Source organism: Pithys albifrons, chromosome 13, assembly GCF_047495875.1.
Source record: "Pithys albifrons albifrons isolate INPA30051 chromosome 13, PitAlb_v1, whole genome shotgun sequence".
In the NCBI taxonomy this organism is placed as follows: domain Eukaryota; kingdom Metazoa; phylum Chordata; class Aves; order Passeriformes; family Thamnophilidae; genus Pithys; species Pithys albifrons.
The window spans coordinates 2,530,982-2,557,234 of NC_092470.1; the positions used below are offsets into that span (position 1 = coordinate 2,530,982).

Here is a 26,253-nt window from a genome sequence, read left to right on the forward strand (position 1 = left end):
CAGCCTCCTGTCCAGTCATTACTGTGTCATTTCGCTCCAGGGACTGTAGCCAATGTCTCTCCTGCTCTGGCTTCATGAGGGCAGGGAAGGGACTGGGTGTTGGCTCCTGACTCAGTGAGTGAGGAATGGCTGGGGCAAGGCAAGTCTTCAGGCTGGGCTTCATGGGAATTCAGCACTTGGAGTGGGGGCAGGGATGCCGAGTACAGAACAGAGAATCCAAACCCCAGAGAGCCCAGAACACGCTGCCTTAAACAGTCCTTGCTTTTCTTGACTTAGTGATTTGTATCCAGCTTTTCTGAAGAGATCTGGTGGTGACCCAACCACTGGTGTAGTGAAAGGCAACGGTGGGATTGCTGCCAGAGGAAATCAAAGAGGAGGATTGTGACCAGGGCAGCTGACAGTGCTGGGCAGTATCTCAGGCCTGCTTTTAGTGCCTCTTGGCTCACCAGCAGAGTTGGTTTTGTTGCTGCTTTTTAAGAAGATGAGTAGTTATGATTGGAATAATAAGATGTTTTGGGTGGCAGAGGCATCCCTGTTGCTACTGCGTGTCCTTTTAAGGGAAGGGAAAGAAAGGTGTGGAAATGTCTTGCTGATTCTTCTGGAGCTGCTGTTACTTTGTTGTGTGCTTGTTAGTGGCCTTGGCTCCTGCAGAGAAGGAAAGAGATAATTAAAAAAAAAAAGGAAAATGTTAATAAATTAGAAAGTAAAAAACTATGCACATGTATTCCATAAAACATGTTTGTGAGTCTTCTTTTGCATTCTGAAAAGAAACGCCTGTATTTTGCAAATATCTAATAGTGTAGCCAGGATTAAGAAAAAAATCCCATTCTATGACTGGCTGTTGTGTTACTCAGGAAAGCAGGGAGGGTTATGGAAATGTCTGTAGGTCTGTTATTATATGAGTGGTGTTTCTACACTCACAGGCGATGAATAACCCACTGGAGAAGTTTTCTGCTTTTATTTTGCTCTCTTCTTGCCTGCTCCTTTTTCACCTCAGGAAAACCATCATCAGTGCCGTCCTGATGCCTTGATTCATTCAGAGTGGCTTTGCAAATGGCAGGAGGAGCTCTGCCCTGGGAACAAGAGTCGGCTTAAGCTTGGCCTTTTGCTGCTCCTTAACCCTTTGTGGAGTCCAGCAGGTGCCTCACGGTGCTGTTTGAACGATATACTCGATACACTCGTTCTGCCAGGAGGGTTTGCTCCACGTCCCCTCCCTGCTGTTGTCCTTCTCCTCAGCAGCGTTTCTTGGGCACCCCCTCAGTCAGTTCATGCAATGACTGAATTCCTCTTCCTTTGCACCACTTCTTTGGAACAGAACCTTCACAGTCCCTTTGATTTTTCTTATCAGGGATGGATAACTTTAATTTATATTACATAGACACTAAACAGAAGGGTGTAAAGGACTGATGGGGATGTTAATGGAGCTGTAAGAAGATTCTCCTTGGGATGTGGGAGTTCATCTTTAGGTCTGTGGGCTGCTGAATGCAGCAGAACACCTTGGTATGAAAAAGCAAAGGACTTTTTTCCCCTCTCTCTTCTCCTGCACTATATTGTTGAGAATTTCAATGCTGGTTTTACTGACTAATGTAACTTAATAGCTTTTTTCTTTCTACATCTTCAGCTTATTACCCAGTTTTGAGTTCTGTCAGTGCTGTGTCATTCATCTTTGTGATTGGATGCAAGGACAGTTGCAGATTGCTAATTTTTTTCTGCATCATTTATTAATCATTAGTGTGTTAACTTTGGAAAGAAAGGTTTTTCTCAGGAAAATCCTGGAACAGACTGATGTGCATATAAACAGGGAGAGACTGGAACACAGTTGTGAAGTGTCAAAGTTTACTAAATTGTGCCTGCTTAAACAGGTAACTTTGCAAGGCAAATGCTTTAAAAAATTTGGAAAATCCTTTTCATGGTGAAGTGATACAATGTTAGTAGGATGGGGATAGTCCTTTTTGCTGAAGAAAAATTATGTGTTTTCCACTTCCCGCACTTGCCTGATAAGAAAGTTCGGAACGTTTACCTTGCAGATGCTGAATAAGCCTTTTGAACGCTAACATTAATCACCACTGTAGTGTTTGTTACCTTGTCCTCCCACCCACATTTCAGGTCTGTCTCTGGCCAGTGGGGTATGGCAGTGCTGCTCCACTTCTCATTCATTTTTCTTAGTGACTTCTTGGACTTTTTTCTCTTTCTCAACTCACAAGCACTGGGCTTCAAAGCAAAACAGAACCCTGCATGTTTTAAACCAAACTATTTGTTACTGTTGTCTCCTTACTCCAAAGTGTAGCCAAAGCAGTTACTCTTTTTCCAGGAGCTGCAGTATTTAACATTGTTCACCATCTCTTCCTCTCTGAACTCCTGTGTTTCTGTATCCTTGGCTTTGAACTCACTTCTTTGAGTGTGTGAAGTTTAAGGTGAGCTCCGAGCTGTGCTGTGTTCTGCAGATGCTTTGGCAGCCACGTGACTGCTAAAATTGTATCTTCTTAACTGACAGTTGCCCAAACTGAGGGTGGGAAGATGCCATCTGTGTGTGTGGTTGTTCAGGGTAGGGAAGGACACTTAACCTGAAATTTCCTACTAAGAGTGGTTGCTTGAGATTCAGAGGAAAAAAAAAATCTTTCTGCACAGTGACATATTTCTTCATACTGAGATTAAAGGGATAAAATATCAGGGAAATAAAACCCCTTCCCCCAAATCCTGGAACTACAAAAGTAGTTGTCAACTACTTCTAAGGCAAAAAGTAGTGTGTGTTTGGAAGACCTGCACTTCAAATCTTAATCGTAGAAGAATTTGGTAAATTAACTGTCAAATGTATTGTTTTGCTGTGGCTATGTGGGCTTTGAAAAAGAAAACCAAAACAAAACACCACCCCCACGCCCCAAACATTTCAAAGAGAAAATAACTTATGTGTGCTGCTCTTTAATTTTCAAGCTGGAAGATGCCCAGGCCATCGCTCTGCATCTGCAACTTCAGTTCTAATGCAAGGCCTTTAAACGTGTGTTGGGTCTGAAAACTGGGCAGTATCTTGGAAACTCAGCCCATCTCTGTGTTAGTGGGATACTGTTGCCTATCCTTACACTCCCATGATGGATTTTCAGAGTATAATGATCTAAAACTTATGTGTTGCACCATGTCCTGGTTTGAGGGGAAAAAAAATCAAAATGTTTACCCACAAGCAGGGGAGGGGCCTCCTCCACGATAATCACATCACTCTTTATCAAATTTAAGAAAAGGAATTTTAATACAAGAAGGATAACTGATGTGTGTGTGTGTGTGTGTGTAAACAGACTGGTGCAACCCACTTCCCCAACACCACAAGAGAAAGAAAAAAAAACAAACAAACAACAACAAAACCCAGCAGGTTTTCCTCCGGGAGGAAAGGTTATACTTAAGTGTCCTTGTCACAGCTCGGCTGGCTGCAGAGTGAGTTTCAGTCCCTCTCCAGCGAGACAGACGAGCAGTGAGCTTTCAGATGGACTCCGTCTCTTCCCCCTGTGTTCCCCGTCCAAGAAGCAGAAAGGTACGGGCAACCAGAAGCAAATCCAAGGCAGGCAGCGGCAGCAACGTGACCAGAACCTGTCAGGGGCAGGCAGCAGCAGCTGCGTGGCCAGAAAAGCAGTCCGGGCACAGCGGCAGCGAGACAGCCAGGAAAGCCCCAGCAGTAACCAGCAGGGCAGCCTGCCTCCTTGGAGCCCCCACTCCCGCGTTCCGCCGAGCCAAGACTGCCAAGAATATCCAAAAAAAACCCCAAGGAGACAAACCTGCCCCCACCCAAGTGATCAACAGTTAACTACTTCTTTTGTTAACTGCTGGCCTGGGCAGTTAAGTGGCGGGGGAGAGAATTTACATAATAATCCCAAACTACAACACACCACTTGGTACCTGGGTTATGATTTTCTGCATTGCAAACAAGGTAAGAGAAATTCTGGCTTAAAGTGAAGTGCTTGAGTTCTTTGATTGCTGCTCTGATGTCTGTATTCATGTTGGTAGTTTTTTGTGGCCATGTCTTTTATTTATCTATGTTTTGGCTTTGTATTTTTTAATTAAAAGCAATAGGCAAGTACATAAACCTGCTTTAACTTCATGTAGAGCTAATATGGGATCCTTTTGTTTTCTTTGGTACTGATACTGTGCTCTCCTCCTCCTCCACCCAAGGGAAAAACCAGGCTGGACTAACTCCAACTAATGCTCTTAATGAGAGCTGTGTTAGAGTAGAGGTGGTGGTTGTGTCTGCAGTTGGATGGTGGGGTTTGGTTTCAGAAATGTGCTGGAAATGTGATTTACATGGACTCACAGAGTAATTAAGATTGGAAGGGATTCGAGTTCAGCTGGTTCAATCCCGTGCTCCAAACAGTTCTCATGCAATCTGGTTTGTAGAATAATTGCAGAGCAGTGAGGTCAGGCAGAGCTCTGGAGGTCATTTAGTCTGACCTCCCACTCCAAGCAGGCTCTGCTACAGCAGGTTGCCCAGGATCTTGTCCAGGTGAGTCTTCAGCACCTCCAAGGATGATATTCCATAGCCTTTCTGAGCCATGTGCACCACTATTTGACCACCACTGTGGTTTTAAAGCAAAGGCAGGCAGTGTATGACTGGAGTTTTTTCTTCTGAACTGTGCCAGTTGCTGTGAAACTGTGCTCATAGCTGGGTATGTCATGGGAGGCTGCAGTTTGAGCTGCTCATTGCAGGACTGGCCTACAAACCATCCCTCAAGCAGTTGCTGTTGTTGGAGTCGAGATGAACTAATGAGGGAATGGGTACAGGTAGAAATGACCACATACATACCTGTACCACCTGCACAAGAGTGACATGAGGGAAGGGATATTTCTGAGGATGAAAACCAGAAGGGCAGTGTGTGCTGCTTAAGGAGTGCTCTTCAAGTTGCAGAATCAAAATACTGCATGAGTTTCTTGAAAATCACGGGTCTGAAATGATTAGGAAAAAAAACCCAAATCTGATGTAAAGTTGAGCTTTAAGTAAAGATAAATACTTTCAATCACATGTTAAAGATTCCAAACTTAGAGTATAAATTTTAAGTCCTCACAATGCTGGCCTAGGTCACTTTGTTAGAGAAATTACTTGAAACAAAAGCAAAATGCAGCACCACTTACTGGAGGGAGAAACACGGCTTGCCACTTTGCTTTTTTAGCCTCTTTGTTGTGATTTTGGTGTGTTTTGTTGTACTGGCCTGGAGTAGTGATCTGTGAAACGCCCTTGCAGCTCTGTGGAGTTTGTGATCCTGCGTGGTTTTCCTGCCAGCTGGAAAGCAAAATGGAAAGAAGCAAAACAGACAAGGATCCCAAACTCTAGAACAGTTTTCCCACGCCTGGGAGATCAGGAAGCCAGTGAGCTCTGCTTGGCTGATACTGTTACCAGGGCATTTTGAGTGGTGCTCTTCAGCTGAAGTAACTTGACCTGAGATCGTCTGAGATGGATCTGAATTTGGGTCTTACACTCTGGTTTGTTTTGCCTTAGTTCTGCCTTTCATGGATAACGTGATTCACTAGGCCTGTGTCATAAACACTTCTATAAACACTCAGATTGAACTGGATCTGTAATCCAGCATTTAATTTATGCATACTGTCCTTGATTAGGACTCCTTTTGGAAGGGGGATCTAACACTTCTGTACTGAGCAGCCATACCAGCACCAAGAGGGGTTTGGGATCCTGGGAGATCAGGGAGCTGTTGTGATGTGTGAGGCCGTGCAGGAAAAGGGAGTCGTGCCAAACAAGTTGGGTGTTGATGCAACGAGTTAAATACTGAGCTACTTTTTTTTAGTTTGGATAGAACAATGCCCAGAAGTCAGGGCAAGAATGTCTCTTGCAGAAAAATGCTTCAGGAAAACTAGACACGAGAGACAGTTTTAGATACATGCAGTATCTGTGTGTTCAAAATGTAGCCACTGATCTTTTGAATTTAGAGCAGGAAGCAGTGGAAATTGTATCTAATAAAGTGGTATTCTGTGGAGTGGTGGCTGTGGAGGCACAGGGAGAATTGTGTGCAATGGTTAAACAGCCTTGCAATTATTAAAAAGTATATGGACACACTTAGTCCTAGTTTTTCTTCTCAAGGTTGCTATTTGTGACAAAAAGATGACTTAAGCTGTCGGTATGTACTGATGTAGTAGAGACTTTGAGAGACTTTGTACTTCTAGAATGATCTAGATAAAATAAAGTTCATTTTATTAACATGTGTTGAAATTTTTTTGTTGGTTTTTTGTTGGGGTTTTGTTGGGGGGTTTTGTTGGGGGGTTTTGTTGGTTTTTTGTTGGGGGGTTTTGTTGGGGGGTTTTGTTGGGGGGTTTTGTTGGGGGGTTTTGTTGGGGGGTTTTGTTGGGGGGTTTTGTTGGGGGGTTTTGTTGGGGGGTTTTGTTGGGGGGTTTTGGGGTTTTTATTGGGTTTTTTGGTTTTTTGGGAGTTTTTTTTGGTTTTTGGGGTGTTTTGTTTTGGTTTTTTTTTCTTTTTTTTCTTTTTTGTAACTTGGATTGCACGTTGTTACCCAAAGAGCAGCTTTAACAATGATGGTTTTCCTACTACATTTTTTCATGGGGTAGGCTGTTGAATATGGTGAATGTTTGGGAGGAATGGAACCCATGCAATGTATGAAATAGGTGGGTGGGGAATTGCTATGAGCACCACTTTACTTATAGATAGTCCATGTGCTTAGGAGAATCAGGTTGTGATTTCTGTTTCAGTAGACGGTTGATGTGACAATAAAGAACTGGCTTCTCAGCTTCGGCGGTTCTGGGAAGTTGTTTTTATGCCCATCTCAGAAGAGAGTCCTTTGGTGGCTGTTTTCTCCTCTGTGTAACGCTGCTGTGTAAGAGATAATCAGACGGCATCGGGTGTGTGTTGTTTGTCTCTGTGCTCTGGGGCGGTCCCTGAGCTGCCCTGTCTGATCTCTCAGATGTGTTCAGGGAAACAGTCTTCCTCCTAGGCAGGAGTGATGACCAAGTGAGAAATGGAGATACAGAGTTGTTGCAGAGCCTGGGATGGAGGTACCAGCGTGGTGAGTGTGCCCAGTGTGAGCAGCAGCGCAGTTTGTGGGACCCTCCTGCCTCGGGACCCTCCTGCCTCGGGACCCTCCTCCTCAGTGCCTGCACTGGCTCTGGGAATTGGCTGCCAGGACTAGAATAGCTCAGGTAATCTCAGGTTCTCTGAGGAGTAGCTGTGGTGCGTTGCCTGTGTTAGAAAGACTATGCAAGACAAAGCTCTCCTTTCAGTTGATAAAATCAGTCTGATAATGGCATTCTGACCTCACTGCACTAATTGCAGAGGAACAACTGTTCAAAAATCCGTTCTCCCCTGGTCAGCTGAAGGCTTTTGTGATAAGACAATTGGGGGGAATCTGATGGACTTTAAGGTGGCTGTAGTTTAACTAGGCAAGGACAAAGGTGAGTGTCTGTAGGAAATCATCTTGCCCAGTGTGGGAAACAGCAGGGTGCTCCAGGGGTGTTGAAAGGTGCTGTGTTTGGGGAACGGACTTCAATCCTTGCCCTGGACTGGCTGAGAAAGATTCAGTTTTCTTTTCTATACTGTCTTGGGAATATGGGTGTGTTTTGCTTATTGACCTGGATTATGTTGAGTTTTCCCAACTGAATGATAAGTATCACCCCCTAGATACCTAAGGAACTTCAGGACTTCTTGTCACATTTGCAAATTCTATTTGTTTAGATGAGCCTTATAATTCTTACTCCCACAAGTGCAATCAAAATGTATCAGTTCTGCATGTAACCTTTAAAACTTTGAAGTTCAATAGCATCCTACTGCTGAAGTAACTTCCCCAGGAATAATGAAAAATTAATTTTAGAAGCCAAATAGGAATGCAGCAAGATAGGTAAGGCAGATTTATGTCTGGTGTGTCCTTCTGAAGAGTGAGTCTGACTAAATATAGTATTATAGATGATGCTATATATCATGTAGTATTATTTAGTATATAGACAGTAAACAGAGTATTTTTTCCTTTTTTTGCTACAGCCCCTTACCAATCTTTCCTTCTCTTCTTTTTTCATGTCTTGAATAGAAAATCTATATTTCATGGCTATGATTTGATCAGGATAATTAGGCATGTTTTTAGACATGAGCTTTTATTGTAAGATGCACACAAAAGCGACAGTGTGAAACAGGAAGCTTGAAGCAAAGCCACCGCTCTTTCCATGGTGGAGTTTGGGATCTGATCATTCACTTCCCTGTGGTTTCCTTGCTGTGGTTGGAAGAGTTGGTGCAGGGGCTGGGTCTGTCACAGATACCTCCCCTCTCTGCTGTGTTCTCAGGAGAACAGAAGCAACGTGCCCCCTGAGGTAGCAGAAATAGTTGCTGTGTTTCATTGCCTGCAGGACAGCTGTCAGTGCTGAGCCACAAACCCAGCCTTGGGAGGGTGCTGAATGCAAGTCACTGCCTCCCACAGAGGGTTTCTCTTGTGTTGTCTGGGGGAAATCTCACTGGTTTAGGTAGATATCGATACTATTTTCTCTGGAAATGTAATAATCTCATTGTTCTTAGTGAGGACTGTGTGGAAATGGATAGCAACTGTAGAGATTTAACACTTCCTGTTTATTTATAGGAAATTACTGTTCAGCTTAACTAAGAAATAACATATTGAAAACTCATTTGATTTCACGTCAAAACTTGATCACAATTGAGAAAAAAATGCTTAAAATGTAACTGCTTATGAAAACCAGTTCAGTTAAAACAGGAACAATAATTCTTCTAGTACGTCCCCCTAGACTTGCAAACAATCATTGGGAAACTAATATGACTTAGATGTCAAGATTGTGTAGGAGTTTTGGCCTTTGTCTGAGCTGTGCCTCCAGGTGTAGAAGTCTAAAGACGGTCCCTCACCTCAGGAACCTTGCGTTATTTTAAGTATAAAACACTAATTTCTGTGGCTGTTGTTTGTGAACTTAACTGTCTTCTCAAGCCTGTGGGTGTCTCCAGTGCTGCTGCTGGAAACAGCTTTTCCATCTGCAGTGCACTGAGCAATGCTGTTTGCAGCATGACTGCATTGCTCAAACTGGGAGCCAGCGAGGTGGTTTGGGTTTTGGTTTGGGTTTCTTTTTTTCTTTTTTTTTTTCTCCTCCTTCAGGATGCTTTAAAAGAAGAATCCTGATGCATAATTACAGGATTAGTCCTTGGAGAAGTTCAGTCTTACATATGTGCACGTGCACCCAGATGCATGTGTGAAGGTAAAAGCTGGATGAGAGAAGGAATGTTTTTTTCGAAAGAAAAATGAAAAGCCCAGCCCTTGAGAAGCAGGAAAGAAATGTGTTGAGAAGAGGAGCACAAAATGTTTGTTGTTGTTGAAGGACCATATCAGCCCACAAAGGGAACTTTCTGAAAAGATGTTTACTTTGCTATGTTTATTTCTTGGGACAATTCCAAAGATGAAAGAGTTGAACAAGGTTTGATGCCTCCAAGATTCTGAGCAAATCATGAGTCACGTTCCTTCCATACTGATGAATTGCAACATCATATATGACTTTAACTTCTAAATAACCCACACATCCACTAATTGTCTCTATAAAGGTGTTTAAGATGAGCTTAAAATATCTTCATTTTACTAAAATAAATATTTTTTCCATCACTGAAGTAATGATACCATTACTCTTTATTTTCTTTTTATTCCTAATACATGTAGAGAACCATTGGTAATATAGACATAATACCTGGAGTTTGTAAAGTTCAAAGGCTGTCAGTTGTCCACTTGAATTTCTGTCTTGGTTTGAGTTAGCAAACTGCCAACCCCCCCTGAAGTACAGAGAGAAAAACCTCTTTCTGCCCACCAAAGAAAGGAAGAAGAAGGAGAGGGGGAAAAACCCTTCAAACTACATTTATACTAACACCACATGTATTTTACAGAAAAGAAAAGAATTAGAAGAAATTACACACTTACACAAGCTAGAATACAGCACGACACAATTTCCCAACCCTCAGCAAACACACAAATTCACAATTGGACCCCAAATCACTTCAGGAGACTCAGTCCCCAGAGGAACAAAACCCGAGCAGAGAGGAGAGGGCTAGAGCAGCACATTTTACTTCCCTGAGCGCCAGTGGTGGGCCAGGCCCTCTCCATCCCCCCTGGGACAGCATCGTGTGTCCTCCCCTGAGGAGGGCTGAGAAGCGACTGCCTTAACCACTCCCACACTGGTTCCTACTTCCCTGGAGTTGATGTTGTAATATGGTATGGAATACAAAATTACTGACTAGAAGAAGTCAGCTGTTAGCTCAGCCCAGCTCAAGTCAGCTGACAGATTTAGGCCTAGTCTAAACTTTAAAACTCAAATTTAGGCCCACCTGGGTGAAGCCATCACAATTTCAAAGATACTTTAGAGTCTCTGTTTAACTCTAGACTGTGGCATCTTAGTATTCTCCTCTGTTCCTGGTTTCTGGGGTGTCAGGCTGTATGTATTTCTGTTCCTGCTGAGTTGCCTCAATTTCCCCAAAATCCATGGGGCTGGTGCTGTCACTGCAGCCCTACAGTGTCTGTCCCACCCCTTGGTTACAAGCAGTGTTTGCCATTTCTGGAGACTTGGGAATTGGGTTCTTACCAGATTCCTACAATTCAAATGTTTCATGAAAACAGAGCACTTTGGATGTGCTGTAGGGCAGTATCACAACCTGGACCCCAACTGATGGTAGCACAGGCTGGTGGTTCTGCCCCAGTTAGTGTTCAGTAGGGTGAGTACCTTCACAGGTCTTCAGACTTTTCTGGGTCTTTTGTGAGTGGATTCAGTTCTTTGCAGATCAGAAACTAACTCATGTAAGCAGTTTGTGGCAAAGCCAGCACTAACCTCAGGCTGCCTTTGAACTGTTTCCACTCTTCTTGATTGGACTGTTTGAGCATGCAGAAAGAATGAAAATAACAAATTACTTGCTTTGCTGACTAACTAATGGATATTTGATGTTTCTGAGACTTGTGAATTTGAAATGAATGTATTAGTAAAACCTAAGGGAGGTGATAGGTGTAGATGAATAGAGCAGATAGTGTGAGCAAGAAGATGGGGAAGAATGAAGTGGAAAGATTGAACTGCTACAGAAAGGACAAGGGCATTAAAAATGGCAGCTCCAGTTGGACTGAGCTGTGGACACCCTGTCCAGGTTTAGAAAGGCTGGTGAGTTTGTGACCTTGATTTTTTTTGAGGTTTGTCTCGGGTTTTTTTGTGAAGTGCTAAGTCTTCTGACAGTTTTCAGCAGCATGTTACATAGACTGTGTTTTTGTTATCTTACCCTGCTCCAACTCTGGGTTTGCCAGTTCTCCCAGATCCAGTCAGAGCAGTGCTCAGCTGGTTAAACTGGGTTTTATCAGTGCTTGCCGTGCCCCAATGCAGGTGGTGTGTTTGCTCTGAGCCCGGTGTGCCCAGCCCAGCAGAGGCACAGCAGCTCCGAGCCGTGGAAACGGGTACCTTTGTCAGCCAAGTAGCTCAGCTGTGCTCTGAGGGGGGCTCCGACTTCTGACAGAGGATTAACTTCTTTGTTGGTAATTGCAGATAGAAATAGGGCAGCCTGTTCAGTTAAAATGTGACTTACAACTTTTGCAGCCCTTTTTTGGATTCCTGTTGCGTCTTTTACTGAATGGGAGCTCCTTAGAGCTCTTTGCTTCTTCAGAAGTTTGCTTGCAGAGATAATTCTTCACTTGTTGATGAGATGTTTAGCCTGAGCTCTTGCCAAAACTAAGACAGAATGAGAACATCAGAAATAAGGAAGAAAATCAGTATTCATTGATGGTTTAGCAAGCAAAACATTCTGTTTTGTTTCAAAGGTGGCTTTGTGTGTGTAAATGGTTACTGTTTTTATATATATCTTGTCTGCTGGAGAGAAATAAGCTAATTCTGGGCTAGAGTTGAATCAATTTGTAATGCAAAAGAGTAACATTTTGGTACTGAATCGAGGGGAAATAAAGCTGTTTGAATGAAATACTTCCCAATTAAGTCACACAGCACTTTCAAGAGAAGTGAATGCAGAAAGGGAAATGAGCAGTAATGCAGCACATCCTAACGCTTGAAATTAGAGCCCAAAATGTAGAGGAGGGGAAAAACTCCCCAGCTTTTGGGGTCATGAGGAGAACTTGCTTTTTAAGACCCGTTGAGAATTCTGACCTTCTGAATCTGGGTGAAGTTTTCAGAGTTACTGATTGTCAGTGTGACACTCCCAGCACTGTTCCCTGTGGTACGGGACTGGATTAAAAGTTGGGAGCACTTTTTGTTGCAGTGACTGAGTTACTGTAACTGAAACAAATTAAGAGCAAAGTAGATTTTCAAAACAACCCAACACTCCCATGTTGCAGAGATGTTTGTGTTCTGATTCTGTTCTTCAGTTAGTGAGTTGCTGATGAGAGGGAAGGGAATGGGGTAAAACACCGGACACTGTCCCTGGAAACGTAGAACATTTAGTGTCAGGATGTTCCCTCTGCATTTCCTGCTGCCTTCCTGCCTCTTGGCAGGCCTTTGGCTCTGCCAGGTTTTCCTCCCTCGTGCTCTCTTCCCCTTTCCAAATGTTTGCTAGTCATGGCACACTAAGTAGTGCTTTTTAAAGCAGAAATGCAGGTATGTAAATATTGTCATAACGTTACTGTTTAATCCTGTTACCTTAGAGAGGACCTTGTAATTTCTGCAATGCTACTGTTCACCCAAAAAATGAGCCTGCTCTAAACTGAGCAGTCCATTAAATATGACCTGTATGCATAATACAGGAGCACAAGTGCTGTAATCTATAGCTGGGTGCTCATGAATCAGGGGTGATCTGCATACAGTTAGAACAAAAAAAGAAGGTAAGTCTATGAGGTAGAGTATGAATACAACTGATTGGACTGGCTGCATTTACTGTACACTTAATGAGCAGCCAAAAGATACCACATCACAAAAGCTTCTGGTAGTCCTTCCTTTTAAACTGCTTTACAGCTTCAGTTTCTGTAATCTGTGTTGACAGTTCTTCCCCCTGCCCCCTTCCACAGAAGCACAGGAAGTTCAGATGTGACATATAAAGACAGGAAATGTGTAATGAATGAGCCAGCCCCACTTCTGTTGCTATTCTGTATGAATATTAATGTTACTTTTGAGTGTAACTTTGTGATATAATACAGCCATTGACAATGAAATCTAATATTTGGGATTTTTTTTCTTTATCCTTAGAGCACAACAATGGAAGAAACAGCTATATGGGAACAACACACAGTGACTCTTCACAGGGTGAGTCCATACAATTGGTTGTGTGTGCCTAATGCAGGATACTGGTAGTTTTTGAAAACAATAGGAAAAAGCCAGATGTCAGGAAGTAAAAGGAAAGGAAACTGTCATATTCCTTTGTTTAAATTTAGAAGTGTTGTAAAAGCCCCATGTGATTGTAGCTGTGTTTGTTTGTTGGGTTTCAGAGATAAGCCTGGGACTAACCATGCCAGGAACAAAGCTTTAGATTAATTACATCTGGAGGCAGAAATCTACAGGCTCATTAGTGATTGTCCTGTAACTGTGTTTAAAAGTTTTAAAACTTTGTTTGTGGGGACATAAAACAATCTAGTGGCATGGAAATATGTTCAAATCAGTCTTATTTTCTGTCCACTTCCTTAAATCAGTGATACACAAAGTACTGTGTACTTGGAATTAGCAGCAGGACTGCTTTTGCATTTAGAGTGACTGTTCTCTCATTTGAGTTATTCTTAAATTGCATTCTGATGTAGCAATCATGAAGCTGTACAAGAGTCAAGGAATTAATTGCTTAGGGAGGGTCAGGAGAAGGTGGGAGGCCATTTCTGGCAGCAGCTCAGTGTTACAGCACCCATGGAATCGTGGGCCAAGTAGCTGTATTCATTCCAAACCCAGGTAGATGTGAAAGTGTTTACTCAAGGGAGCAGGTTATATATAGTTTGCCTTCAGCTCTTCTTCTTAGAATCAAAGCATTTTCAAAATGTGGCTTTGGTGGGATGAACAACCTGTGGAGAAGAAATCCCTGTGTGTAGGTGAGCTGGTCAGGTAAAATGTTAGTTCTCTCTACACCCCTGTTAGCTGTTGATTCTAATGGATTTCATGTTGATTCAAAACAACTGTTTTGGTACCTGCCCTTTTAAAAAAAGAGCAGGTACACTCAGTGTGACCAGAAGGCTGCCTGACAAAGTCTCCTAACTGCAGCCACATCTTGAAGGACAAGTATAAGTAAAAATAAAAATGTGTAGTGATATTTATTTAGGCAACTCTTCAAGCTTCCAACAATTTTTAGGTCAGCAAGTTCTTGAGCAAGAATTTTTTCTGTGTGTAAATGCTCTTTATGTTTTTTTCTTGAAGCTGTCCAGTCATCCCTGGAACTTATGTAAACTCTTATAATTTGTACTCTTATTACAGTACTGTTTTATAGTCAAACACAAAAAATGCCATAGCAGTACAAAGTTGGCTTGGGGATAGCTTAGTTTCCCTTGAAGGGGACATGGTTAATTGGGGCTGTAGCTTCAGTGAAACCTGAAATGATGAGTGTATTCAATGCACAAAGGAATTATGAAATGCTGCAATATGGTGTTGCCTTGAACAAGTGTTGAAGTAATTGGTAGGACCAGAGATCCTGTGTTTGGCTGCACTGGCAGCATAGTCAGAAGTTCTATAATATTGATGTGAAAGTGTGATTTGATTATAATTTTGGTTATGGTCTTTTACATGCCAAAGTTCTGCCAACTGTACCAGTGCAACTGTTTTGGTAGCTGAGTGAGTATCTCTTATTTAGGTGTTGAAAGCTGATGGTGTGTACTTTTAATAGCTTTGAAAGCATTAATTTAGCCAATTAAAAGCAAACAAAGAGTGATTTCCATCTGCCAGGTGACAAAACCAAACCCCTTATTCTAATATTAAATGGGTGCTTAGAGTTTATCCTTGGCACTGGGAAGAGGGAATGCTGATTAATTCAGAACCGCTGTCAAAAGACTCACTAGAAACTTCTTGGGGAGGAGAGGCTTGAATTTCTAACCAAGAGTCTTTGTTGCCTTTCTTTGCCACTCCTCCAAGTGCTTGGGCTCGATTGCTACTGAGCTTTTAAGGGATTAAGGCAGTTTGAAGTTCAGTTACATCTTATCAGATAGTTACAGTTTCTGTCACTGAGAGATCTTCTGGTTTTATATACTGAAGGGTGAGGGACTTGGGGAAGGAGCCACGCACTGTGTGTGTCACGTGGGTTTGTGCATAGTTGGAACTCAGTTCTGTGGGTTGGATGTGCCTCTTTCTTTGCCCCAAAGAGCAGAACCCAGGGATGTACCTCCCTCCCTGCCTTCCTGTGGGAATGCAAACCAGGACTGTGCTTTTTTTGGGTTATTTCTACAATATCTGACAGATTTTGTTTTTTATTTTAAATGCAGTTTTACTGAAGATGCATATTGGTATCTTGTATACAAGATCTGTAGAGATCAGCATCTGTTTCCAGATACCATCCTGCTGTTCCCAGACACATCTGGGAGCTAGGCTTAGTTTTCTGAGTGGAGTTCTGCTTATCATTTATCTCTCAAGATGATGGTAGGCAGCAGGATAAAATGAAAAGCAGGTAGGCTGATTTTTACTGAAAGATTTCATATATGAGTTCTTAAATTTTCAGAAGGATTTAGGATTTGATTTGAACTTTTTAATTGGGAATATTTCTAAAAACTTTGTATCTTATTAGAAACCCTTTACCAGACTTGTGTCCTTTTTTGACTGCTGTCTGTACACGAGACTGCCTTGTTTCATGGCTTCTGTAAAAGAAAATTAAAGTGTGAAATCTTAATATTGGTGATTTGATTGGCAAATCTACTTTTAAAAAGTAGGGTGAGCAGCAAAGGTGAGGTGTACAGGGAGTTTCTGCTGACCTTACACTGACTGTATTTCTTACCATGAATGGGGAACTATGAGAATGTTTTTGTTTATGGTGTAAGGAAATATAGGGAATATTCAAATGAAGTTTGGCATAAATGGCTTTGTTATTATGTCTCTTCTCCCTTTCCTTCCCTGCCCAAATACAGTGCAAGCTAAATCCTGTTTGTTAGAGTAATGGAAAACTGAAAGTTGAAGTAGTGGCATGAGAAAGGAGAAATATTACCATTCTGAAAGGCCTTTTTGTAACTTATTTCTTTAGGCTATTATATACTCTCATGGACTAGTTACAAAATAAAACCCAAAGAAAACCATCTCTGGTCATAAGTGGTGATTAAGATCCTTTAGGCTGTCCTGCTGCATAGCCCCAGGTTTCACTTAATCCCTGAATCCCAGCCACGATTTCTGGTTGATGTAGCTGGAATGTATCTTTAAAGATGTCCAGTCTTCCTGTAATTAATTAAAATGGATGTAAAAGAAGCAGTAGGGTGTACCCTCCCCCACTCCCCCACACTTAGGCCAACTTTCTTCTTGGTGACAGGATTTGCTAACTGCTCAAATCAGGTTTTGAACAGTGAATCTCCAAATCTGTTTCAATACTGTGTGTTCCTATTCATTGCTGACAGGCACAATCTGGAGCATCTTTTCATGACCTCTGTGTTAGGGCAAAATAGGAAATGGTGTACTTTTTCTGAGCAGTAATTAATGTCCACAAAACTGAATGTCATGTGTCTTGCAGCCAGATAGAGACTGCCATGTTGCTTCTGGTGTCACTGTAGGTTTATGAAACTCCTTGCTAAAGCTGGGTCATGTTTGTTGAAAAGTCTGAAAAAGAAAAGGCTGAGTCTGCCAGCATGAAGTGCATACACTGTGAAATGGAGGGGTAGAATAGACTGAAACCTGATCTTTTCCATCTAGTGACTCTATTTTGTGTAGTTGAAAATTTTAGAAGAAATTATTGAGCAAATACAGCATTTAAGTGACAATAGCCTCAAAATGTTTTCTAGGCAATGATCAAAGAGCTAGTTTGCAGATCAGTTATATTTAGAAAGCTTATTTCCCACCCTTTGCTGCTTCCAGGCAGAAATGTAGGCATCACTGTTGTATCCTGAAATATCTAACAGGAGTAACTCTTCAGAGGCACTGACCTTGCCGTGGTGGCAGGTCACCCTAGAGGGAAAAGATTGAAGCAAATTACTTTTGTTAAGATGCAGATGATTTGCAAGTGCTGACAAGGTTTTGATGTATTTAATGGTACAAGTGATCTTGGTATTCTTCGTAAGGACTGAGCCTGCAGTCATCCTCCTGTGTGCTGCAATCCTGTCAGCTCCTGAGCGCGGTGAGGTCAGGCTGGGTAAAGACCAGAGTGTGAAACCTCCGGGTGTGGCGGGAGGTGATGGGGGATGGAGTCAGTATCGCAGCACATGATGGGGGATGTTGTGCCTACTGAAGACTGAGGTCTTACTGATGACCTCCTGAGGTGCAGGCCATCAAAGTGCAAATGACAACTCTAATGTCTTGGAAGAGATCGGTAGTTTGAAGCTCTCTGCTTTCTAAAAGTGTTTATTTTTAATCTCTCTCCTGTTACTGACTTGCATAGCAGTGATTGGTTCATTGTTCCCGCTTTCTTTCAAAGACTTGTGTTCATACAGGACCTTTCTGTGTTTGACACAGGAATAAAAAGTGTGACCATTAAATACGGGAAAGTAAAAAACTATTTTTCTTGTTACATTATAGGCTCCTGGATTTGGATTTGGTATTGCAATATCTGGAGGAAGAGATAACCCTCACTTTCAGAGTGGTGAGACATCAATAGTTATTTCTGATGTGCTGAAAGGAGGCCCAGCAGAAGGACTGCTACAGTAAGTGCCAAACTGTACCTGGGTGCTGCTTTGGGAGCCTTTGTCTTTGTCAGTAGTAGCTTAACTTCCTCATTGCTTTGCTCTCAGGATACCTGTCTGGAACGGTGTAGTAGGTTAGTGATACAGGCAGTTTGCTCACAAACACCAATTCTCCAGTATTTTGTTCTTGGCATGAAGTATTTATGCTGTGCATTGTGATGTTTTTCATTTAGGGAAAATGACCGTGTTGCAATGGTTAATGGAGTTTCAATGGATAATGTCGAACATGCATTTGCTGTTCAGCAGCTGAGGAAAAGTGGGAAGAATGCCAAAATTGTAAGTGAATGACTCAAAGGTTTAAAATTCCATAGTTACAGAGCAAAAGTGAAATGGTGCAATGTCTGCTATGACATACAAGTATGATAGAACATACCTGAATAATACCTGTGTGATGCTTCAGGTTTAAATGATGATCATGGCATGTTTAGCAAATGGGGCACTCCAAATGTTTTGGGTTGTTTGTTTGTTTGTTTGTTTTAATGTGAATGCTGATGTTGGCATAGTGTGGCACTGAATACTTCAGACTCCTTTTCTTTATGGTAAAGTTCTTCTCAGATTGCCAAACTGTGGGAAATGAGCTTTGCCTAATATTTGTTCACTTTCTTGGATGCACTTTCACTGCAATTTTCAAAGGCTGGTGTATGCTAAAGGACTTTACAAGCTGTTCAGGCACTAACATGGTTCTTTTTATGCTCAGTAAACAGTTTGACAAAATAAAGTATAATTATCTTAATTCCTGTAATTTTGTAGGCTTATTCTAAGTGGTTGGGTTTTGAACTTTGCAAAACAGAGCAGGTCATCAGCAAAGGGTAGTAATCCAGCTTTCTGTAGAAGTCGGGGGTTTGTGTTACTAAAACTAGAGCAAAAAATGCACAATGCTCACAAGTTTCTCAATTCATGAAAACAGACTTCTGGAGCTTGTAGAAAACCTTTTTTGGTGACAGATTTTAGTGGTCTTGTGTGCTGTAATGCAGTTGCAAAAAACATGTAATATATATTTGCAGACTGCCAGCATTTCTTTAAACCCTACAGAAAGCAACGTATGGCAAGCTGTGCAGGGCTCTCAGTGTCATAAGTATTTGGTGTGTAGGTTTATGTGAAGAAAATGAGTGGAAACTTTATGGTAGAACTTGGTTTGGTTCTGTAATACGTGGCAAAGCACTAAACAGAGGTGGGTCATTTTCTGGAAACAGCTGTCTGTGTTAGTGCAAACCAGCTCTGAACTCCGTGGTGTCTTGCATAAACATTTCTTTGGAAGACTGGGAGCCTCCAGAGTTAAGGAGAATTACTGTCAATGACACACTGAGGATACACTAGATTAAATGTTAGCAAAAGAGGGTTTTAGCAGTGCCAGTAACTGGTGTGTTGTTTAAAGCAGTGAGAGAGCATTCAAATATGCAGCTCTGAAGACAGATTGTCTTGTGCTACAACGTCTGTTGATTCTTACCCTTTTGCCACTTATACAAAAGTGGAAAAAAATGAACAAACCCAAGTGTAATCTGTATAGATAAGTCTCTTGTATTAATTGGATGTAATTTTATAATGAGGATGCAGCAATCAGAGCATTCACACCTGCACCTGAATGTTTTGAGTTTTGGGCTCAGCTTGGCTTTTGACATTTGGTAACACCCTGAGCATTGCACAGCCAGTCTGATACCTGGTGTTGGGCTGTAGACTATCCGAAGGATGAAGAAGATTCAGATCCCAGTGACGCGCCCAGACCCTGAGCCGGTGTCCGAGAACGAGGACGACAGCTACGATGAGGAGATCCGGGACCCCCGGAGCAGCCGGGGCGGGCCCAGCGCCAGCAGGAGGCACGACAAGAGCTGGGTGCGGGACCGGAGCGCCAGCAGGGAGAGGAGCCTGTCCCCAAGGTCAGACAGGAGGTCTGTCACATCCAGCCAGCCTGCAAAACCCACCAAAGTCACACTGGTGAAATCCAGGAAAAACGAAGGTAAGGGGATGTTATTCTCTTGCCAAAACTATGGCTGGTTTTTAAATGCCAGCTGCTTCAGTCAGTGTGTGTTAAGGGTTTCATGGGCTGTATGAACAGTGCTCTTACCAGTTTGTTTGCCCATTTTACCAGTAGCTAGCTGAAAACTTAACAACTGCTGCTGTATTTCTGGTGATATTTCTCATGTTCCAAAATATGTGTACTCTGTTAAGGGTTAAGTATTCTACAGTGTAAACAAATCCCAACTGTGCCCTGACATCTGGTAGTCAGCAGCTGAATACCTGTACTTTGGCTGAGTCTTCAGTGGCTGTCTTGTTTGAAAGGGGAAAAATTGTAAGTGGCATCTAAATTAAGCTATTGAACAACAGCTCTGCTTTATAGGTAGAGTTACAAAGAGAGACTGATATAATGATAAATCTATAATTCCACTGCAGCCCTCTGTGTGCCAAGTTCACTCTCCTCTTTGTGCTTCCTGTGTTAATGTTGTATAAAGCAGTGTTACACATCTCCAGATACTTCCCTCTTTTTTTTTGTTTTTCCACAGTAACTTCATCAGTTTTCTTTTTGATTTTATTGCTGTTATATAGAGTATGGTCTGCGTTTGGCAAGTCACATATTTGTGAAAGAAATATCCCAGGACAGCCTGGCAGCAAGAGATGGCAACATTCAGGAAGGAGATGTTGTACTGAAGGTACAGTATATGTGGTGTCTGTTCGAAGACAAAGCTCACTGACACTGCTCTTAAAATTGGTTATGTCAGTATCATTATTATTGTTAGTAGAAGATGGGTCATTTTTTTATTCAATTATTCTGAAGATCAGTACATTTAAGCATAAATCAACCTCTATTATGTATTACGGTAACTTGATAAATATTTCTAACTATTTCTAAGTTTCATCTGGCAGAACACCACTGTCTTTGCTGGAGATTCACTGGGATTTTTTTAGTAAATTTATATCTGTTCTTTTCTTGCTCTGTTCCAGATAAATGGCACAGTGACAGAAAATATGTCCTTAGCAGATGCCAAAACACTAATAGAAAGGTCAAAAGGCAAGTTGAAGATGGTTGTTCAGCGAGATGAACGAGCCACCCTGTTGAATGTTCCCGATCTTTCTGACAGTATTCATTCTGCTAATGCTTCAGAAAGAGATGGTGAGTGTAAAAACTTGATTTCTAAAGAGAAAGAATTCCCTGTATTGTCAAGATGTGAAAAACCTAAGTGGGATGAGAGAGTGGGGAGGAGAAGAGTCAGGAGTAAGATTGTCATATGGGTAAATTTTTGTTTGAGTGTGATTGAAATCCACCTTCAAAAACAGTGAAGAAAAAGATACAGTCCCTGTTCTTGTGATTGTTCTTTCAGGAATATCAACTTTAGGGTTTTGTGATAACAAGGGTAGATTTAACATCCTCATAAAAATTCTCTACAAAAGCTTATTCCCATTTGAGCAGGTCACGCCACCATTGAAATTACAACCATCTCATGACAAAACAACTTTTATTTAACAGACATCTCAGAAATTCAGTCGCTGGCATCAGATCATTCCAACCGATCCCATGACAGGCCCCGCCGCAGTCGTTCACGATCTCCTGACCAGAGGTCAGAGCCTTCAGACCATTCCAGACATTCTCCACAGCAGCCCAGCAACGGCAGGTGATGGCAGCCTTGTATTATTTTTAAATCAACTATTTAATGTGACATATAAGTTGCAGGAGTGCTTGGATTTATGTGCTGTAACAAACGGGATGCAGAGCTATGAAGGCAGTAATACGGTATTGTCTCAAGAGATGCAGCTTTTAATGATCCAATTTTTTTAGATTTGAGGAGAAATTAAACCTTTCTTCAGTGTTATGCCTTTGTAAAATGTAATTGTAGAGCATGGTTATATGAAAGACAATGTAGGTTTGATAGTGATCTATGTTATTGAATAATATGAAGTTATATTGTGGTTTCAGAAAGCACTTGGCTGCAAGGAGATTTGAGATGACCTGTATTACAGATCCTATTGAATGTTCAGCATGGGTAAACTTGTTGAAATCTTGCTTTATTTAGGTATAGGATTTTCATTTTCCTCACTAGCCTTCTTTAAAAGTTCTGTTTCTGAATACATTTAATCCCTACAAATAAGGTGTATTGCACAGCAGAATTAGCTTTTTCACTGTAGCTTTTACTATTTGAACTATTTGAATGGGATGTTAATGATAATTCTTTAGTAGGTAAGTCTAATATTAATTCAGAGAGAAGTAATATACTGAATAGTTTGGAATTTCTTCTCCTGCCATGTGAAACTTTAGTCTTGAGTAACAAATCTGTCCTGTTTTGTATTTCCACAGTTTGGAAATAGACAATTTATTGAAATAGTTTCAGTGTTGGAGTTCAGATTCTACTAAATATTTGTAAGGGAAGTTTACCTTCTAAGTGCTTATGATGGAGCAGAAGTTAGAATTGTCTATGCAGATTCCAGATTCTAAGCCTCTATTTGAAGATTTTTAGATGCTGTTCAAAAACTCTGAAAAAACAAATTGCAGATGACTGTTCCATAAAACCAAGATATGCCTGATAGCTTATTAATAACATTTGGTTTGCCCAAGGGGAAAATCACACTTACACCTTCAAGGTTTTAGAATCTTGTAAGGATTAATAAAGCTGCAGGGCACCTCATACCTGCCTGTAAACCTCTGGGGGGTTATGGATTACAGACATTTTTGTTCTCTTCCGTGTATGTTGTTTGGAGGGACACAAGGCACAAAAGCTTGGTTTTGAGTAGGAGCTCCTTATAAGTGGGAAAAACTTAAAAACAGGGTGCCAGAGGCAGGGGTTTGATTGTACAGATCGTGAGATCTCCAGCATATCTAAAACCTGTATGTTCTGACGTGCATTTCTAGTGCTGACTTGGAAGGGCTTGTGGAGGGAAGAACAAAAAATAGCAAAGCCATAATTATGGCTGACTGAGCCTCGTGTTAGTGCTTTCCTGTCCTGTGGCAGTGGTTTAGGTAGATGGTCACTTCCTCCCTATAGGCCACACTGCTGGAAGAATTAAATCCTTCCAAAGAAGGAACTCTGGAGTTATCTGGGCTCTGAATGCATCCGCTCTATCTCCTTCATGAGCAGGAGCTACTTTGGCATGGCTTGGCTTCCTCTTTGACGTGTCCCTTTCAAGATCACAAAATCTGGGCCCTGAGCCACAGAAAGAAAAACATGCTGAGAGCAGCTTCTCTTTGTAGTGGTTGTTTGTACAAGTTCAAATCTACTGTACAATCAAATCAGTTGTATCTACTTAATTTTTAAAAAAATTTGATGGAAAATCTTGAGAAAGAAAAAAGCTTGGAAACAGACTGAGGAAGAAATGTACAAAAAGTTTTCAAGCTGAGCTTAAGGAGGGTGTTAAAAATTGTATTGAAGATAATGAGTCTTTATTTAGACCCTGTTCTGCCAAGTGTTTTTATGGTAATGAGGAGGGAAATTCCAGGGGAATCCTCTTAGTCCTTTCATACAAGTTTAACTGTAGACTGACACTTCTGGTGTGCACTAAAATCTGCCCACAGACTTGCTTCAGAACTGCACTGGGCTCTGTCAGGGTCTTTAATGCTCCCCACCTTTCAGTAATCCATTCTGGTATGTGCAGCAATGTGCTTGCAATTTTCCTCTGTATAGAATTTCCATAACAATTTCTATTGGAGCATTCTGTCAAAGCATTGAATAGCACTTGTAGTTTTCTTTAGTACAAAGAAAGATCACAGCTTTCTCTTGAACAGCCTTTTTAAAACTCAAATTCTAAACCATTTGTTGTAACTTACGAATAAAAACAGCTAATTATGCTTAGTATAACCTGTGAAGAGCTGTACTTAAAAAGCTAGAATGAGCAGAAGAGGCCTCTGCACCCTAAGGTGGAGAGTACTTTGGGTCAAATATCATGTATTCCTTCTTAACTATCTGGTTGTTGAGTTGGATAAGCTTTTGGTGTGACCCATCCTAAAAAGGCACATTTCAAGCCAGGTGCTGCCAAGCCTGCCAGACACATCTCTGGGCTGCCATTTACCAGGTGAAAGAACTCCTTGAGGACTCTGCACAGTTCCTCACCTGGTACTGGAAAAGCAAATCTCTGATGTGTTTAACACTTCAGCCTCAGCCAGAAAGATGTGATAGCTTGAAGAAATCACTGTAGAGATCATCATTGTTTCTGGAAGGATGAGGTTGGTTTCTGTAGCAGAGTTTTCAGTTCTTATGTAGCATGAGAGATTCGTTCTGTCCATTTTTAAAACAAGCTGAAAAACTGAAATATAGGACAAAAATCAGCCCTATTTTGATTGTCTTTAGGAAGATGCCAATTGGTTCTTACCCTTCTCATGCTAAGTTTGAGATGTACTAAAAACACACTTGCAAGTTCATATTTTTCATAGCTTTTTCTATACAAACACTCTGTGTGTTGCAGATAATCCTATTTTATTCTGTACTAACAGCTAGCAGTGCATGGCCCTAACATGTAGCTGACTGCATTTTGTTATTTAAAAGTGCTTGTTAAGCACACTTTGCAGGGGAGGAAGTGAGGTAAAAGGGGCCCTGACCCAGCACAGCTGTTGAACAATAGTGTCACAGTGCACGCAGGGAGCAACACTTTTGTCTCCTGGGAAATGCAGCTGTCAGTTTTTAACAAGTTTCCATCACCTAGAACCAGTGGTGGCATCAAGTTGTTTCCTGTATCATCTTGCTGTGTGAAATATTCTGTGCTTACTGGACAAGTTAAGCAAAGCCAAGAAAAAAATAATCTACTCTCCTGCTGTTGTGGCGTTTCCTTTTTGTTCTATCCCAATTCTGTTTCTATCAGCTTTTTCCCCACTTAAAGTTTCATGTCTTAGGTAGAGCAGACCTGGCCTTTTGCAGGCATGTGAGTTGGCAGGATGTGTTTGCCCACACAGCAGTAGCCCAGCCTAGGAGCCAGTTGCTTCAGCTACTTACCTGGCTCTGGTTTGGGCTATGCCAGCAGTGTCTGTATTTCAGTTACATATTTACACTCCTTTGGTGTGTGCAGGTGTAAAAGCAGCATAAAACAACACTGGGTTTGGACTGTGTAAAGACTAAATGTAAAATTAATTTTGTCTTTGTGTAGTAACTGCAGTAGTTTTGGCTTTATTTTTAAAGCAAGGCAGAGATATTACAGTTGTGGAATTCTGCTTCTTTAAAATGTTAGGAGATGCTTGGAAGCAGGTAGAGAGGGCTCATGGGGAAATTTGCTGTAATATCCCATTAACTGGTGCTCATTACCAAAAAATCTTTGGGGAGTGAAATTAGATGTAGCTTACACTCCTACAGGACTTCTTTGTTTCTAGAATGCTTAGCATGCATTTAAATAGCTAAATGTCTGTTTTTAACAAGCCAGGAGCTTTTTTCAAGGAAATGAGGAGTCCAGTTGTATTTTAGTCTAGGGTTAGAGTGTCTTTTAGTGTATGCTCCTAACCTGGAGATCTGAGAGAGGAGTGAGAACTTATATCAATGATGTTTGGGAATGAAGTAGAAGGATAAATGCTTACTTTTTATTCTGTTACACATAGTGGTTTTGGCATCATTTTAATGAACCCTGGAAGCCCCCAAAAGGGGGTTTATCTGGGTAAAAAAGGCATAAATAAGGATTTTTAAAATGAAGCTGCAGTGTTTACAATGCAGGGGTGCCCTTCCAGATCGTTGTGGTGATTGGAGTATTTTTCTGTGTTCTTTTTTGTTTAGCTCTCCTCAGGCACACAGTTTTAAAACTGGCTGAGGAATATGCTAAGAAGTTGTAGTGTATCTTGGCTGAATAGCTAAGCCTTGTTTCTTATTTTTTAGACTTCATTTTTCTTCAGGAAAGCACATTCTGCTTGTAATTTCTTTTATTTTTTTCTTGCACATCTTGGATGAGTAGACTTGCTGGAGTCTGTTTTCTGAAGTCCTACTTCCCACTCTTGAGGTATCATTTCTGACTGGGATAAACTGTTAGCTCTGTGTGGTGGCTTTTTAAATGCAGTTGAGCTTTATGGGCAGTGATGCTCATTATTGCCTAGTAGCACCATCTAGCTGTTGGTAGAGCAGAATTCCCTTTTTCCCCCAGTACAGACCTCTCCCTTTTTGCCAGCAGATCATCTTGTACCTACTGACCAGGCCGTTGTTATCTTTGGGAATACCTTTTTTCCCCTTCTAGGCAATTAAGTCTGATATTATATAGAAACTCAGATTTGTGTCTGTCTTCTCTCAAATATTCTTTATATCCTTGCTTATTTGCCAACTCCCAGGAAGAAAACTGTCTTTTTCTAGCTCATTACTGATGTTCACCTGTTCTAACCCTGTTAAATTATTTACTGCTCAGCAGATAGCAGAGTAGTGGTTAACATTTCAACATGCAATTCCACGTTCTGTTCTGCTGTAGTACAGCTGGTAGCTCAACCTTTATCCAACTGTGCAAGAATACCTGATCTTTTGAGCACAAGGAGTAGCAATGATGTTCTTTGGAACTTTTGTTGCCTTCATCATTCAAAGAACAAGAGATGGGGGTTTTTTCCCCCTTATTGTGTCTTAAGTGCCTTTGTTTACAAGCATGTATAGGAAATGGATAA

At 41.4% G+C, this 26,253-nt stretch overlaps 1 protein-coding gene across 5 annotated transcripts in view; it reads left to right on the plus strand.

The window, feature by feature from the left end:
- The window catches only part of TJP1 (tight junction protein 1), a 166,989-nt gene that overhangs the window by 111,504 nt on the left and 29,232 nt on the right, over positions 1 to 26,253 (plus strand). For 4 of the 5 annotated variants that reach the window (XM_071568952.1, XM_071568955.1, XM_071568956.1 and 1 more), the window contains 7 exons: positions 13,129 to 13,185; positions 17,554 to 17,678; positions 17,891 to 17,993; positions 19,392 to 19,671; positions 20,259 to 20,362; positions 20,655 to 20,823; positions 21,178 to 21,322. In XM_071568952.1, coding sequence (XP_071425053.1) covers positions 13,129 to 13,185; positions 17,554 to 17,678; positions 17,891 to 17,993; positions 19,392 to 19,671; positions 20,259 to 20,362; positions 20,655 to 20,823; positions 21,178 to 21,322 — 983 coding nt within the window. Of the gene's footprint in view, positions 1 to 12,748; positions 12,768 to 13,128; positions 13,186 to 17,553; positions 17,679 to 17,890; positions 17,994 to 19,391; positions 19,672 to 20,258; positions 20,363 to 20,654; positions 20,824 to 21,177; positions 21,323 to 26,253 lie in introns of those variants that run through there. The other variant, XM_071568954.1, reaches the window with a different exon arrangement.